The 18,243-nt window shown below is 43.0% G+C and overlaps 1 protein-coding gene across 5 annotated transcripts in view; it reads left to right on the top strand.

The window, feature by feature from the left end:
* Window positions 1-235: 235 nt before the first annotated feature.
* The window catches only part of NLRC5 (NLR family CARD domain containing 5), a 108,188-nt gene continuing 90,180 nt past the window's right edge, over window positions 236-18,243 (top strand). For 2 of the 5 annotated variants that reach the window (XM_061594027.1, XM_061594026.1), the window contains exons 1-3: window positions 236-381; window positions 11,413-11,722; window positions 14,118-14,183. In XM_061594027.1, the coding sequence (XP_061450011.1) occupies window positions 256-381; window positions 11,413-11,722; window positions 14,118-14,183 (502 nt within the window). In that variant the 5' untranslated portion in view covers window positions 236-255. Of the gene's footprint in view, window positions 382-3,325; window positions 3,506-4,777; window positions 4,895-11,412; window positions 11,723-14,117; window positions 14,184-18,243 lie in introns of all 5 variants that reach the window. The other 3 variants (XM_061594028.1, XM_061594029.1, XM_061594030.1) reach the window with 3 other exon arrangements.

Below are 18,243 nucleotides of genomic sequence, written 5' to 3'. Positions count from 1 at the left end.
GGGAGACGCACAGATGGTTGCCTGGATAAGCTTTCCATGGATCAAGCAGGGTGTGCGCAGCTGCTGCTCTTGGGTAGGCACACCTTCAGTCTTTTGCCACAGTCTGATTGAGGCAATCCATGTGCGGTGGCTACTGTCTCTATAAGCACATGATTTCCTAGCAGTGCCTTGCCTATTACTGGCTAAGCCTTGCAACGGTAGCCTGAGTTAAGTTTCACTTTCAGCTTCGAGGCTGCTTCTGCTGCCAGATATGGCATGCAAGTGAGACTGGCTGGTTTGCAAGTGGATTGCATCTGCCATGCCAAGACACAGAGCAGATTGGGGAAAGAAAGTGGATGCTGGCCGCTCCAAAGGGGAATGCTTAGCTTCTTATTGCTGCAGGTATGTACGAAACACAGCAAGACATGCAGACAGCGCACACTTCTGATCTGTTTCAGTCTGATGTTTCTGGCCACTAGATGGCCCTGGTGTCTGCTTTGCTTTCTCATAACTCAGTGATTCTCAAACGGTGTGCCGGGGCAGACTGGTGCGCCGCAAGAGGTGGCTAGGTGTGCCGTGAATATTATGAAAGTATATTATTATTAAGATATTTTTATTCATAGTTTAAAATATATTAATATATTTTTAATTTTGTACACGAAATGCGCCAGAAAATTTGTATATGTTTTACAGTGCTCCGTGATCCAAAAAAGATTGAGAACCACTATCATAACTCCTGGCTGCACTGCCTTTTCTTCCACTTGTCAGCCCTGTGGTCTTCTCCACAATTGCGGAAGAGAGAAAAATGAGTATTTTTTAAAAAATGGTAAAGGAAGATAAGTCTAGGGATTCAAGCTTGGAAGTAACTGCCTGAGAAGTTTAATGTGAGAAATGCAGAGTTTTGAAGGTTGCTGGGAAGCCCTGCCTGAACCTCAGTATTTAATTTGTGAAAGGAGAAATATTGGATCAAAATGCTCTTGTATGCCGTGGAATCACTGACCCCCAGTAGGGATGGAATGACCTGTTAGTTTCAGTTCTCACAATTGCTCATTTTTCCAGTCTTAAATTCAGTTCTCCACATTTCTGCAGCAATTTGCTTTTTTTTAAAAATCCTCATGAAAATTCTTCAGCATTTTAGTGTGAATTTCTCCAACTAAACACATTTTTGTAGGCAGTTTTGACTAATGTACACATTTTTGCAAGCAATTTATCTTAATGTAATGAAGTTTTCTATGTTATTTTCACTCATATATTAATTTTGTGCACACTTTCCCTCATTTTGCATTTTGTTTTCAAACTTTGCTTGGTTGGTGAACTGCACTGCAAAATTCAGATTACGAATTTCAAGGATGGCTGTATTTTGATTCTCATGCTGGTTTGGAAAGGGAAAATTTGATAATTTTGGCTTTAAATGCAAACTGAATCAAATTTCTCCCCCATCTCTAACCTCTAGTCCCACATATGTACGGCTTCGGGGGTGCTTATTATTGAGGGATGAGTGTGTGCTCTGCACATGCTTAGAGGTGCCACTGTTCTTAGTTATATCACCCTTTGCCAACCTGGCCCCCTCCAGTTGTTTTGGACTACAACTACCCATCCATGGACATACTACTTGTGCTATGGCAGGAGGAGGATGTTACCTCCTGTTGTTATGGGTGTTGTGTGGGGGTGGAATGACTGTGTGTGTTCTCCCTGGTGAGAGGAGGGAGCTCTAGGGGTGGGGAGTGTGTAGTGTTGCCCCAACTTTTGGTGAGAGCGTAAGTTGGGGTGATAGCAGCAGAAGTTGGAGTGATGCTGCTACCTGTATACCCACACGTATGTTTGGTGGGTGGGGTTGTTTTGACTTCCTGGTATATTTGTGTTTTAATCTGTTAGTAGTGATTGTGATTTATTATGTTAGTTATTTTAGGTTGTATTAATGTTTAAGATTGTTTTTAAAAAATGTTTTGTATTGTCTTAAACGAGAGCCAGTGTGGTGTAGTGGTTAAGGTGTTGGACTACGACCAGGGTTCGACTCCCACATTAGCCACGAAGCTCACTGGGTGACCTTGGGCCAGTCACTGCTTTTCAGCCTCATGAAAACCCTAGTCATAGGGTCATCATAAGTTGGAATCGACTTGAAGGCAGTACATTTACATTTTATTGCCTTAAACGTGTAATTTGGTTTTTATGATGTTTCTTGTTAATGTCAAGACGTTAATGTTTAAGACGGTTTCTTTTCAACGTTTTGTATTGTTTTAAATGTGTAATTTGGTTGTTGTTTTCAAGACTGTAAACCCCTTAGAGGCTTCTTTTCAAGTATGAAGCAGTATACAAAATAAATAAATAAACAAACTCCCCCTCAGTGTCTGTCCTAAATTGCAGTTAAAGGAGGTTTAGGTAGTTGATCAGTTTCTTTAAGGCAGTGGCTCCCCCAACCATTGCAAAATTGCTAATGGTCTTGGTGGCCCATTCATGGTTTCTCTGCCCGTTGCCGCCATTGTAATGTGCCACGCTGGATGCTGTGTGATCTTTAATTGTGATGTTTTATTGCTTCTTTTCCTTTCTTATATTGCATTTTACTGTATCACAATTTGAATCTGACGGAACACAATATAAAGCACAGTAGCAAAGAATAAAATGCAATATAAAAGATAAAGGAAGCGATAGAAATGCAATGAAAAATCAAAATGAGTATTTCATGCACTGCACCCTCAGTTCACAGCCACTGCTCCTGCTGTTGTTCGCAAAGGCACGAGGGACCACCTGAATGAAGCTCACGGACCACTGGTAGGCCACAAACGACAGTTTGGGAACCCCTTGCTTAAAGGACATGTTGGTTTCTTTAATGCAGAACTGGAACTTTTTTTCCCCCAGTGGGGAGAGGGTTTGAATTGTACCAACACTACTAGGTCTACAACACAAGTGTGTGACATTTCAAATCTTTTAAAGCTGATGCTACTGCTCTCTGTTGGGGGATTGTAAGAAGGAATGATGATGATGATGATGATGATGATGATGATGATAATAATAATAATAATAATAATAATAATGCCCTTGGAAAAAGATCGCTGTAGCTTCAATGGTTCTTTTAGCTTCAGTCTCTGCAATTTATGGTGGCTGGTCTTTGGACAACTTTCTGGAGTGAGCACTTGTGGAATTAGTGGTTGATCGATTTCCACCTAACTAGAAAATGACTCTCCCAGTAGGAAATTACCTAAAATTGCCAAGTCTGCTATGGTGCAAAGCAGTGGCAGACTTTTCTAGGATACAGTTTTGTTTAGGTTTCTCTTTATGTCAGACAAAGGCATTACCTTGGGGCCGTAGAGTTTGTGGAATTCCTGGCACTTTTACTTTCATTTTTCAGAAACTTGCCCCCAAGCCTTTGGCACAGGCAGGCATAGAGAACATTGGCAGCCAGGCGTTGGGCATTTCAAACACAGAAAAAGATGAAAGTGGAATTGGTGGAGAACACAATCAGCTCTCCTTCTCTTGTTTCCTGTCGTTTCTGTGTTTTTGCTTTTTGATGACCACAAATCTCTGGTAGGTAGGTGCACAGATCTTTGTCTGTCTCTTTCATGTATGAGGTTTTATGTTCTACATGATGAAGCAGAAATTCCATCTTATACCTGAGTGAGAAAATGGGCAAAACTTCACCAGCCAGGCTTTTGATCATTTTACCGCTCAGCTGTTTTCAGTAATGTATTTCAAACAATGTGAAAGAGAAAGTGCAGTGCTGCTGTGTTGCGTTCAGAGGCTACAAAACGTTGTTGCAGGGGCGAGTGATCCTGTTCAGGATCTCAGCTAGCCAGCCAGCAAAGCCTTCTTCCAGGATACTCCATTCCATTCCTCCCTGTTTGCTGCCCACCTCTCAGCAGACACTCAACATGTTCAGTCCTCATCATTGGGTTGTTTTGGGGGTCTCCCCTCCCCTTTAGGGTGTTTTTAATTGTTTATTTTTTGCATGTCTCCGAAACTTGGGGTTCCTCTTGTGCATGGATGATGCCATTTTGGCGACATAAAGACCAACAATCCGAGTATGCATTTGCTGTTAATATTTTTATTGATTGATTGATTACATTTGTATCTCACCTGTCCTCCAAGGAGCTCAAGGTGACGTACATGGTTCTCTCCCTCTCCCTTTAATCCCCACAACAACCCTGCAAGGTAGGTTAGGCTGAGAGGCAGTGACTGGCCCACAGTCACCCAGCGAGCTTCATGCCTGAGTGGGGATTTGAACCCTGGTCTCCCAGGTCCTAGTCCAACATTCTAAACATGACACCACACTGGCTTTCTCTCTCTCTCTCTGATATATCATGGGCAGTAGTGCACTTCATGCCTGGGGACTGAATACAGCCCTCCAGTCCTCTCTGTCCAGCCCTCCTCAGTCTTCCCAGACCACCCCCTTTCCCAACCCTCCCTTGAGTGCTTTTGCCTGGCTGGAAGATGACCTTGAACTCTGACCGTGCCTCCTGCTTGCCAAGATAGTGAGAGAAGTTATAAACTCTGGTTTTTCATGCCTGGAATTCCCCGACTGTATTTTAAATGTGCTTGCTCCAAAAATACACATCTCTAAATGCATTTTCTCTTAAAAATGCACATTGAATGTATTTAGATACATTTTTGAGTCAAGAACTGCATTAGACCATTGGGGAAGTGCATAATCCGTGGATAACTCTAATTCCAATCTGTCCAGTAGCCCAGAAGGTGCAGATCAGGGCAGTGTGAATTGGAATAGGCAAAGCCCTAATTCTTCAGGCATCCCTAGCAATGCTTGTTGGTTGCATTAAAGGATTTCCTCTTTCCTTTTTGCCTGCAGGAGGTGCAGCTGGCAAAACCTGTAAATGGAAAAGATAAAGTCCCCAGTGTGGTATTTCCATTGAGCATGGAATAGACAGAACAACTGCAACTGAAAAACATCTGCAGAATGATGATGGTAGGAGGGGATCAGATTGCTGTGACCTTCTTAGGGCTTATCCAGATGGGAGCATTACTTCATACTAAAGACACTGTTTTTACCTCCGTTTTCTATTTGCACTGTCCACAGTAAGGACTCAATGCCAGCTGCAAACACAGTGTTTTCTATTCACACTGAGGAGAAGGATCAATTGTGCAGTTTCCTAATGACTACACCCTCTAATTTAACATTTCCACTCCCTCTGGTTGCTTGGCAACCAAGAATGCTGCTGTGGGTTCCTTTTGGAAAAACCCGGAAGTGTGAATATCTGTGTTGTCCCTGATAAGATACAGCTGAAATATAAATCTTTGTTCGAGCAATGTTATACTTTTGTGCACAACTTAGGGGGGGAAAGAAAAGGAAAGCACCATTTGCAGCAACATAAAAATACTAGCAGAATGGGGGAGAGCAGCCAGAAGTTGCTTTTCAGCCTACAGGAAATAAAATTAACAAAGGGAGAAAGAGGGAGTAGGCAGAGAGAGGGGAACAACTGAACAAAACAAGGAGGAGCGCACAAGATCACACAACTCTGCCTGGTAGCTAAGCAACATCTCCACCCCCCCTCTTGGTTAGCTGACTTACTGATAACAAAATTAACCCTTAAGTTATAAACTGAATGATCCCTGCTGTTGCGCTTCCAACAATGTGTTTTAATAGTCTTCTCTGACCTATTAGATGCAACCCTTTCCCTTCTTATCTCTTGTGGAAATCCCCCCATACTTTAATTTCAGAATCAATTATGGTTAGCATTACTTTGTTTTCACCCATTTTAATGCTAACCATGGCTGGCTGCAAAACCTGTTCCTAACCATGGTTGCAAGCTCTGCTTTGCAGCTAAACATGGTTCGCATTAAAACTAGTGCACATCTGATACTAACCACAGTTAGCTCAGAAGAGTGGGGGATCTGTGGGCAAGAGGAAAAGAGAGAGGGAAAAGGGCGTGCAAGCCTATATGGGCTCTTGGCCTCCAAAATATAGTTAGAAGAACAGGCAGCATTACCTCTGCACGGGCCCGGTGAGAAGCTGCATCTTGTGTGTGAACTTTTTTAAAAAAAATATGAAGGGGTGTAGTGGAGAGCAGGGTGAGGTAGGGCCTTAGAAACTGCTCAAATTCTGATGTGCTTTAGATGTGCATTTATATATTTATGACTTATTTTTAAGCATTTCCCTACTGCACTTCATTAAAAGGTTCCCAAAGTACTTTTGAAACAAAGAGTAATGGTAAAAAATACATCATCCACAATAAATCAGAACAAAAATCAAAATAGAGTCATCAGCGTTAAAACAAATATATATACACAGACAGACACAATCAACCTCTAAACACATCAAAACATATGACTATATAAAACATCAACAAATAAATACACTAAATACATGAGAACCTATGGTAAATTAAAATACAGTAATACCTCGCTTTAACGTACTCAATGGGACCAGAGCGAGTACGTAAATCAAAAATGTCCTTAAAGTCAAGCACTACCTTTTAAAACTTTTTTTTACCTCTCCTTCATGCGGAGCCTCAAAGCCCCGCACTAAAGCCTCTGCTGCTGCGTTGCCACGCCTCTCAGCTGATCGTGCCTCCCAGCTGATTTGTGGTGGTGCGATCGCGTCTATTTCCACCCCCACGCGCTAAAGCCTCTGCTGCTGCGGTGCGTTTTTGGAGAAATATAGGCATATGGACCATGTATGTTATAGCGAGGCGACGTTAAGTGAAGCGACGTTAAGCGGGGTATGCCTGTAATTTATAACTGAAAAGGCTTGGGATAATAACACCCTCCCCATATTTTTGCCTGCTGTTGAAAAGATAACAGTGTAGGCACCAGGCAAGCCTCGCTGGGGAGGGAATTCCAAAGTCCAGCCTCCACGATGGACTGCCTTGCTTCTGAAGCCGAGAGCCCTTGGAGGAGAGCTTCTGCTGGTGACCTCACTGCCCAGACAGCTTGGTTTAGGATTAGGCATTCCTTTAGATACTCAGGTCCCAAGCCATGTAGGGCTTTAAAGATTAACACCAGCACTATCAAAGCTGAGCTGCAGGCAGTTGTTAGAAATGAGGCAATTCAGTTAATTCTCATTTCTTGAAACAATATGCAAATCAAAATACAGCTATCCTTTGACATCTTTTGGCCACTTTAAGAACAGGATGTTGGACTAAGTGGGCTTTTGGCCTGATCCAGATGCAGGGCACTTTTTACATTCTAGTCTACCAATCCAAACATAGCCCATTATTATTATTATTGTTGTTGTTGTTGTTGTTGTTTGATTTATATCCCGGCCTTCCTCCCAGCAGGAGCCCAGGGCAGCAGTCAATTGTGACTTGTCAAGGAGTGAATTTCCCATTCTGTGTACCTGTAGGGATGTGCTAGAATTCTGCCCAATTTGGATTTGATACTGAATTTTCCATTAATTTGCTTATTCTCTATCATAGCAGATTTTTATGTAGCAATTTTCTGCTATTTTTGATTTTTTTTAAAAATCTACCTCTAAAATATCAATGTTAGGAATGATAATTTTATCGATATCTCCTTTGTTGATATTTCCTTTTAAAATATCAACATTCCCTTTAATATTATCAATATTTCCTTTAAAAGTTTTGATATTAATAATATTTTTTTGCAAGGGGGAAAAATGGATCGGTGAAAGCAGCAGCTAGTGGACAAAGAATGAACTCAAATCCATACTGGCCTGTTAGGTTGCTAGAATGCTTTCAAAGTGGCATGAGCCAACAGATCCCATCCCTAGCCTGTAGACATCATGGCTGTATTTAATGGATTCCCCTGGGATGTGTAATTATCCCCTGAGATCGCAAAAGAAATGGAATTGCCAAGAACCACCAGGACCATACATGGTTAGTGGCTGCTTCCAGTCTGGTGGACCACAAGAGAGAACACTGTATGACCAAAGATCCTGCTGAACAGCTGCGTGAAGTTAAATAGTTAAGCCACAGTGGCAGATAATTACATGGGAAACAGCAAAATGTTGTCACATAAGCTCATTATGTGAATTATCCCCTAGATAATACACAGCAGGTGGATGTTCAAGCAACCTCCCAGGAAGGTTTTGACACAAATGTTGCTCGTGCATGCAAAGCATATCAAGTAGTGCACAAAAGGTATTCTTAGTCTATGGGACAGATTACAATAGACTATTGAAAGGAGGCTTGGGGGCTCAGCATGGTAGACACCAAGAACCAGAGCTTCAGAGACAGCAAGAGATATGGCTGATGGAAAAATGTGCCCTTTTTTTGGTTTCTTGCAGTTTCTAATTTTTCCAATTTTAAGTTCAGTTATCCACATTTCTGCATCAGTGTGTGTTTTTAAAAAACGAAAATTCATCAGCATTTTCCAGTACATTTCTCCTAACACACACATTTTAATGCCATTTGCCCAAAATATAATGACTTTTTGTATTTTATTTACACAGATATACGCACTTTTACACGCACTTTCGCCAATATGTTTTTTGGGGAGTGGGGCAGTTGCAGAATTGGATTACAAAATTCAGTGAAATGTAAATTTCGAAGGATCGCTGTGTTTTGATTGCTGTGCCACATCCCATTTCAGCAATTACGAGTTAGGTAGGGTTGCATTAACATGAGAACCAGACCAAATTTCTCCCCCATCCCTACTTCTGACACAATACCTATGATCCAGTCCTCTCCCCCACCACCACCATAGCTGCTTTCATATAGCTTTGAAGATGATGACAGTCCACGCTGTGGCTAATTTTGGATGGAATTCAATCACCAGCAAATTCAGGTTGTGCAGTAATAGATGATTGGGTGGTCTTGTGCAACAAACCCCCTGTTTGCGATAAAGAAAGTGACAGGAAAATGCCCTGGAAAGTGTTTGGGTAACACTTGCTCTGAGGAGATGTCTTCTAACCTCCCCGCCAACAAATCAGAATGAATGGTGCGCCAACCATCATCTAATCTCCCTACAGATATATCAGGATGAATGCTCAATAAACAGACCATCTGGAAGTTTGTGTAGTCTGCTCAGCTATGGAGCTCACTAGAGATGCAAGGGAACTCACTCCAGACTCTGGCTATATAAGAACATAAGAAGAGCCTGCTGGATCAGGCCAGTGGCCCATCTAGTCCAGCATCCTGTTCTCACAGTGGCCAACCAGGTGCCTGGGGGAAGCCCACAAGCAGGACCCGAGTGCAAGAACACTCTCCCCTCCTGAGGCTTCCGGCAACTGGTTTTCAGAAGCATGCTGCCTCTGACTAGGGTGGCAGAGCACAGCCATCACGGCTAGTAGCCATTGATAGCCCTGTCCTCCATGAATTTGTCTAATCTTCTTTTAAAGCCATCCAAGCTGGTGGCCATTACTGCATCTTGTGGAAGCAAATTCCATAGTTTAACTATGCACTGAGTAAAGAAGTACTTCCTTTTGTCTGTCCTGAATCTTCCAACATTCAGCTTCTTTGACTGTCCACGAGTTCTAGTATTATGAGAGAGGGAGAAGAACTTTTCTCTATCCACTTTCTCAATGCCATGCATAATTTTATACACTTCTATCATGTCTCCTCTGACCCGCCTTTTCTCTAAACTAAAAAGCCCCAAATGCTGCAACCTTTCCTCGTAAGGGAGTCGCACCGTCCCCTTGATCATTCTGGTTGCCCTCTTCTGAACCTTTTCCAACTCTATAATATCCTTTTTGAGATGAGGCGACCAGAACTGTACACAGTATTCCAAATGCAGCCGCACCATAGATTTATACAACGGGGCCGGATTGTGGGCCGGATTCAGCGGCACATCACAAATTCAGATTGCACAATTAAAGTGGATCTGACAGTGCTGCACAACAAACCCAATTCAAAAGATACCAGACTTTTTGCAATATGAAAGTGAGGGAGAAAGTGCGCTGGAAAGTGGGAGACAGAGCTTGCTTTGATACAAAGTCATCTAACTTCCCTGCAAACAAAAATTAGAATGAAAGCTTATTAAATAGCCACTGTTGTCTAATCTCCTTGCAAACAAGAGTCCCCTGTCCTGTGTTTTGTCAAGATTGGCCTGATCCTAACCCAAGACTGCACCTTGGGGCCAAACTCCAGGGTCCTGCAGCTCAGCGCCCCCCCCTTTAAATGATTATCCAGAGCAGCAGATGATGGGGAAGAAGAGGGGTGAACAGGCCCAGCATCACACTTGGGCTAGGACAGGCATCCCAGAGCTGACCCACAAAATAGTGCTTATTCTCAAGTGAATGTGTTTGAAAATATGAAACTGCACATGTTCAGAGTATTTCTTTTGGTTTTCAAAATCGGGCTTTGCAAATTGTTTTCAGTTTGGTTTTTTTGCTCTGACATATCAGGAATATAGAAGCTGTTGCAAAGCTCATTGTATTTATTTATCAATCTGTCATTCAAAGATAAAGCATACATTAGCTGGAATGAACAATCAGGGTTTTTAAAAAAACTTTTAAGCCATTTTTCTTTTTAACTTTTATTATAAGAAACAAATATTCCAAAATAACACATACAACATAAACACATCTAAACAATGTAGTCATATATAACAAAAAAATCAGTTTTAAAGTGGTCTCGTTTGCTAAAGTTTATGCTTATCTGGTATCTGTATTTGCATCTATTGTTACCTGCCTTGGATGCTTTTCTTTTTTTTGCAGAAAGGCAAAGTAAAAATCCAATTAAGTACTTACATTTAGTTTTGTTTCAAAACCTGCATTAACAGTGTTCACAAGCGATATATTTCAAGAATTTTTTTTTAAAAAACCACTCCCTCATTTAGATGTTCTTAATGTTTTCAAATGTTTTAAATATTATTTTCTTTTCTTTTAAGTGCATTGCTTTACTATTTTGTTGTCTGCTTGGAAGGAAGGGTGAACTAGAAATTGTATAACCAACCAAATAAATGATACACACATTTTTTGTCCATGTTTTTTGGTTGGAGAATTGCATTGCAAAAACTCAGACAAGTGAAAATTTTGAAGGACAGCTGTGGTTCTGAATTTATTCTGAAAGTGCAAATTAGCTAGGTTTGCCTTAAAGAATGGGTGAGCCCGAGTGCCTACTAGCATTTTGGTGTTGAACATTCATACATGATGTGCATGCAGCTCCCTCTGGGAATGTGGCACAGCAGTTATTCTGAAACTTTAGGGGAATTAATATGTGACATTCAACAAGTGATCAATCTATGAACTTGTGTACACAAAGGCTGTGCTGTATACTCTGTCACTCAAACATTTCTACATGTGTAGAGACAGCCTGTGTTCAGCGTAACGTGTGAACAACCCGTTTTATTTGTTGTTGTTACATGCCTTCAAGTCAATCATGACTTACGGGGACCCTATGAATCTTTTGGATGTATTCATAGGGTTTTAATGGTAAGAGGTATTCAGAGGTGGTTTACCATTGCCTTCCTCTTTTATATTGGGCCTTAAAACCCAGGGAGGGCTTGTGAAACAAACTAACATTTGTTTCAGCAGTAATGTGCAGATCTTGCAGCAATTTGGTCTTTCTTCGACTTCCCTTCCAGCCTCCGGTCTGGATGGATGATGCAGACCTCCGGAAGGCCATCAGGAATGCTTGGCCACAGCTGGTGGACTTCCTCAGTCACCATCCTGAGTGGGTGCTGAGTAAAGCCAAGCAGCTTCTCCTGCACGTGGACTTGAGTGTGGTTGAGGGAATGTCTGATCCCAAAGAGAAGGTGTCGCTGGTCCTGGATATGTTCCTGAGGACTGCTGATGCGGAGGCTCCCATCTTCAAAGAATTCATGCAAAGTGTCTGTATGGAATGCAACCTTCCCATGGAGTTGGAAATCGTCTTCATGAGTGTATCTGGAGAAGGTCAGAAGAGAAGACATAAAGTGACATGATGGGCTCAGTGACAGAGTGCACGCTTTGCATGCAGAAAGCCCCAGGTTCACCTCTGGCCTGCTTAGCTCCTGCACAGTGGTGGCCTAATGTGCCTTCAGACCAAACTTCTGACAGAGCTGTCCTAATTACAGGAAGCCACTGTAAGTTACTCCATTCCAAACTTCATTCAGAAGCAGTCGACCCGAGCCTGGCAGAGGGAAAACAAGCATTTAAAATAGAGTTTGACTTGCATCACTCTTTTTGTCAGTGTAACTTCTGCTGGGTTGCTGGGCTGTGTGACTGAGCTGGATGGCATTTGCAATAGGAGTAAGTCTCTCTCTGCCCCAGAATGCCCCTTTTTCAGGACTTAACCTGGCCTCTGCTGAGCTGGCTTCAGCTGAGCCTCAACTGAGCCGGGGTGGAGGACTGATGTGGCATACCTCCGGCTGAGCCAGGATTAGGGTTTTCTGCTGGCTGAGCCCCGGCTGAGCCCAGGCACAGCCAGAGTTCCACCTGTTCCAAACTCTGCTCATCCCAGTGGATCTTGGGTTTGGATCACTCCCCAAGGCATTCTGCTACCCCCCTATCCCAGGACATTAGATCTGACGAATTAGACATTTTTGTTTATCCGAACAGAAACAAGTGAATCAAATGAATGGGGGGGGGGGAAAGAGTTTTCATTCAGAACTAATTTGTCCGACTAAAATGAAGGGAGTTCATTCATTTCATTTCCCATTCATCCTTAAGACAAATGCACAGCCTTGAAATTAGATGTGATGTAGATGTGCAGGGTTTCTCCAACCAGTGTTTGGTTTTAATTTAAAGCAGCTGAGGATGGCCTGAACTTGACAGGAGGTGGGGTTGTATTTAACCCATTCACCGTGGGTCATTTACCTAATCAAAATCATATCCCCCCCAAGCTGCTTTTCTCTTTTCCCTATAAAGAGAAAAGTGCTTGGGAGTAGCACTCCTTACCAGACGCTCAGGGGTTTCTCAGTTGATGAGTTGGTGTGAAGGCAGACAGCTTAAGCAATATTGCAACAGTAAAAACTCATTTTGGTTCAGGATGACTTCAACCCTGGACTCAGCATGGGGTTGTCTAGATGATCTCTAAGGTCACTATAACCAACTCTAAAATGCCTATGATTCTATATGCCATTTTTATGTGCAACATAAATAGAAGCAAATTAAGAAGTCTTTGAGCTTATGATAGATTCCGACTGTGCCAAACAAGAAATGACCTACACCCCTAATATAAGTGACCCACCGGGTGTTGGCCTAGCACAATAGTTCCAGTGGTGGCTGGTGCCCATTGGGAGTCAGAGCTTGGAAAAGTTACTTTTTTGAACTACAACTCCCATCAGCCCCAGCCAGCATGGCCACTGGATTGGGCTGATGGGAGTTGTAGTTCAAAAAAGTAACTTTTCCAAGCTCTGGAGTGGTAGAGCAGAGGGCAGGGAGGCCAGCAGTAAACGAAGCCAGAGCCAATGGCAAGCAGAGCTAACTCTAGTTTTGCTTCCATCCTCCTCTGTGCTGAGTTTCCCAGAGACAAACCTGAGAGTAGGGATGGAAAGATGTGTCCATTTTGGTTCTAGTGGCTTCTCATTCTTTCAGCCTTAAATTCAGGTATCCACATTCCTGCAGCGAGCTGTGATTTCTTTTTTTTTAAAATCCTCATGAAAATTCTCCAGCATTTGAGTGCACATTTCTCCTCGTAAACACATTTTTGTAGGCAGTTCTGACTCGCGAACACATCTTTGCAAGCAACGTCTCCTGATGAAATGCGTTTTCGTATGTTATTTTCACTAACATAGTCATTTTACGTACATGTTTCCCTAATATATGCATTTTGGTTAACGTCCTTTCTCTGGAGAACTGCATTGCAAAATTGGATAGGTGTGGATATCAACGGATGGCTGTGTTTTGGCTCTCATATTGTTTCAATTCAGCTTTAAATGCAAACAGGATCAAGTTTCTCCTCCATTCCTATCTGAGACTAAGGAGGAGGAAGCTGATATTAACTGCTTATACGGTACCCCTTGGCTGTTGTAAGAAGACAGGCAGGTGGGAGCTGGCTGAGTCTGGTGGGGCAGAGCCCCGTTCACTCTCAAGGAGCAGACTCCATCAGCCATAGTCCTGGTGCTTATCCACACAGCCACACCTGAAAGCGTGTACCGAATTCTCTTTAGTATGAAATAAAGACATACAGACATAATAATATTTTTTAAATTGTGTTTTTAAATTTTTTGGGTGTGTTTTAAAATCTGTATATTTGTTTTTATTGTTTTTAATTGCTGTAAACCACCCAGAGAGCTTCAGCTATGGGGTGGTATATAAATGTAAATAATAATATTAATAATAATAATAATAATAATAATAATTCCAGGTCATGTAACCCAAGGACAAGAAGATTCCAAAGAAGCTTCAGATTCGTCTCCATCGACATCAACAAGTAAGATTGCTCTCTGTGAAATGACATCGATAGTTTGGGCTAGAAGAGCTGTCATACGTAGGGTCTAATCAACCTGGGCAAAGTGCCCACTGACCGTAAGCCCCCAGCCCCACTACATTCCACCAGCTCAGATGTGTCCCTGACCTCTGATGTTGCTACCTAGTTGCCTGGGTGGAGGACAGAATGACAGGGTGTCTGAGTATGTGTAGAAATCAGCCTACTATACAAAGGTAACATTCGCAATAGTTGCTCCACCCAATTTTGTGTATCATGTGACCCCCAGAGTGTTGCCCAGAAGGGATGTGGCCCTTGGGCTGAAAAAGGTGTCCCATCCCTGCCATGATGTACACAGTTACATTCTGCAGTAGCTGGAGCCTCTGAAATATCTTCAAGGGCAGACCCATGTAGAGCACATTACGGTAATCAAGTCTGGAGGTACAAAAGCATGAATCGGTGTTATAGGATCCTTTCTACCCAGGAAGGAATGGTGGTTGTGTTGTCAATAAAGCAACCTTCTTATTCTTATTAAATATATTACCTGCCCTTCACTTGTAGGTCCCAAGGCCGGTCACAACAATATAAAATACATGTATTAAAAACAGTTTAAAACAAATCACATTCACAACTAGAGTGGCTCCTAAAAATGTATCTCTCAAGCATCAAAAGCAAGGGTGAAGAAGTGTGTCTTCAGCATGCGACGAAAGCTGTACAGCGAAAGTGCCAGATGCCCCTCTGTGGGGAGGGAATTCCATGACTTAGGCGCTGCCACAGAGAATGCCTTCTCATGCCCCCCCAACATTTGAGGGAGACAGAACTATCAAGAGAGCCCCCCCTGCTGATCTCAACACCTAAAAGAGTCTGTAGGGAAGGAGACACTTTCAGATCTCTGGGGCCTTAGTCGGTTAGGACTTTAACATGAGTACCTTGAACTGGGCTTGGAAATAAATTAGCAACCAATGCAGCTGTTTTTAAAAAGGGGTTATATGAGATCTAAAGGGAACCCACTGCATTTTGAACCAGTCGAAGTTTCCAAGTCGTCTTCAAGAGCAGCCCCCCCTCACAAAAAGTTGGGTCAAGAAAGACTCTGTACTTGTTCCAGTGGGGAAATAATATCCTCATCAATCGCGCATACTTAAATCGGTGACCCATGATGCAAATAGGTTCGCCATGTGCCCTGCCTTACAGAGGACAGTCCTCTGTTTGAAGGTGTCCTCTTTCTGAAGGGCTTTCTGGTCTAAGTTTGGGTTTCATTATTGATATACCTGTTTACCCAGGCATTTGATAACTGAAAGACACTGTTCCTGGCAACCCTGAGATCGTTGATTGAATGTTTTAACAGTTTTTAGAATGCTTTTTAAAGGGTTGTTTTATTGCCATGTATTTGCTGCCCTGGGCTCTTTCCAGTGGAAGGATGGGATATAAATTGAATGAATAAATAAATAAATAAGAAGGGAGAGGGGTGGGCCTGAAGTTGCCCACCCACAGTTAGCAGCACCTGGACAGTAGACTGAGCAGGCACACAGATCACCTGGTCACAGTCTTCCCCACTAAGATGAAATGTATTGGCTTGTCCCAGCTAGGGTTGCCAGGTTCAGGGCCTGAGACTTATCCTGTACCTTTAGGAGAAGAGAAAGTCAGCCAAGTGCAGGTGTTCTTGCAACACTGTAATGGGAATAACCACAAGGTGGAATTCTCCCTCCCCCCTCCACAACTTTAAGATATGGAAGACCTCTTGGTTGCCAGGCCCAGCCTCCCAGAGGTCTTCTGTATCTTTAAAAGTTGTGCAGGGGGAAGGGGGAATTCCACCTTGTGGTTTTTCCCATTACAGTGTTGCAAGAACACCTGCACTTGGTTGACTTTCTCTTCTCCTAAAGATACATGATCAGTCTCAGGCCCTGAACCTGGCAACCCTAGTCCCAGCTAAGGCCTACTCAGAGTAGACACATTGAACCTTAGTTGGATATGCCAGTTAACTTCTGTAAGCCTACTCTAAGTAGGGCTTAGTTGACTATCACCCATTGCATTTTTAAAATTTGGATTATAGTAATTATTTCTAAACTTTCATCCATACACACAAATTAGCTTATGCAAATTGATGACCTCTTTCATCCTTGTTTTTGGTGATGGGTAAGTGGCCCCCCTTGATGGAAAGAATGCAGAGTCCCTTTGAACTCTGGGGCAGCCTTGCTTCAAGGAGACACAAATTGAAGATGAGGCACTCATGCTGATTCCTCTCACTCATCCCCGCCCAAAGGAACTTGAACCTGCTAGATTATCTTCTCTCTGCTTTCAACATTTCCTGTGACTGGAGCAATTGCGACATACATGCACAGCAGATGAAAAATGTATGGTTAACTGAGTGCTCCTTTCCCAATATTATTGTACAACCAACCACCTAGCTGAAAATATTTGGTTGCTCAAATTTGTGTTGCGTTCTGGGCACCGAGGTTCAAAAGAGGTGCCTGTAGCTGAGGTGGGGGCAGGGGGGTGAAAATATTTTTGGATATTTAAAAGGATCCCAGGAAGTAGAGAGGCAGCACCAGTTGCTCACTGCATCCAATGAGGACAGGAGAAATAGTGCAGGCTTTAAACCACGAGGAGCAGAGCTAGTTATGATGAGTGAACCCACCTTAGCATGATTCATCATTAGAGCATTACAAGTGGTGCCTGCAGCGTGGAGTGTAGGAGAGTTCTGTCAAAATGGGAAATGGTACTGGAAATTGCATCAGTTTGCATGTCTGCCTGCAAAAGGAAATCAGGGAAGCACATTCTATCAGTATTCGCTGTTTTCATTTTTTTCCCCAGTCCACAATTCACTGTTGTTACTTTTTCAGTACATTATTGATGCCATTCCCTCCACCCAGCCATTAACGTGAATGACATGAAACCATGTAACAATAATGCAATTAATTACATTATTCAATTTAGCCACAGCAAACAACGAGCCAAATAACATGTTTTTCTGGAACCCAAATGGCAGCGTAACAAAAATGGTGCTGCAGGCAATGGATATGGGGCGGAGCGGGAAGCGGATGCCTTTTTACATCTCTTGGGGGGTGCCCCTGTGCAGTGTTCTAGCTAGCCATACCCACATCCAGGATACTCCATTCCACTCTGCCTCCCCCAGACCAGATTTATCCCCTCCCCCCAAAGAGACGCTTTCCATTCTGTGGCCACTGAACATACATAGTCCTCATTGGGCTGTTCTGGGGTTTAGTTTCCCCCCCTTTAAGGTTTTCCTTCCAAAAAATACATTTGTACTTCTTGGGGTTCACCTGAACACGCTGATACCTCCCTCTTGTTTCCCAGTGGTCCTCCTTGGGCCACAATCCTGTTGACACTCACCAGCTGAGTTTGCTCCTAGCAGGGGTGTAGTTGTCCACAGTTGCGGGGAGTCATAGACCCCTTACTTTTTTGAGAGTAGGGTCCTCATGTACAAGCTAATCAGCAGGAAAGGTGAGCATGCTAGCCACTGAGAAGACTCTTCTCAGTGGCTAACAACATGCTTCCTAGTCCTTCCGTGTTGATCTGAGCCAATCAGAGTGAAAGAAGGCGAGTCAGTCACTGAGAAGAGAACAGTAGCTAACACACAGAAGCCCCTTTCATGCTGATGAGCTGCTCAGGCAAGTGAAAAGGGAGCTTCATGGCAAAGTACTTTGGTCTCCCAAATCCTAATCCTACACTTGGCTTCATTTCAGCATTCTTGAAAGCAAAATGTTTCTGGCAATGTTTAGTCCCCAGAGAGAGAGAGACTGAGCAGGAGGAAGCCTATGCACTCTGCTGTTTCGCTCTCTAATTCTGTAACTGCAAAAGAAACAGTGACCCCTGGGGCCATGGCTGGGCGGAGGAAATGGTGTCACTATCATGAAGGGACCCTGCACTTCTGAATTTGCCACTACATGACTTGGTTCCTAGTGGGAGTGATTCTGCCCCATTATAGGTGAGGGGATGAGACAGAGAAAATGGAAATAGAGAGCCAGTGTGGCATAGTGGTTAGAGTGTTGGACTACAACCTGGGAGACCAGGGTTTGAATCCCTACACAGCCATGAAACTCACTGG

The sequence above is a fragment of the Rhineura floridana genome, chromosome 13 (assembly GCF_030035675.1).
Source record: "Rhineura floridana isolate rRhiFlo1 chromosome 13, rRhiFlo1.hap2, whole genome shotgun sequence".
Classification (NCBI taxonomy): Eukaryota; Metazoa; Chordata; class Lepidosauria; order Squamata; family Rhineuridae; genus Rhineura; species Rhineura floridana.
The sequence above is the reverse complement of the archived record's forward strand: the minus strand, read 5'-3'. Positions and strand labels throughout refer to the sequence as shown.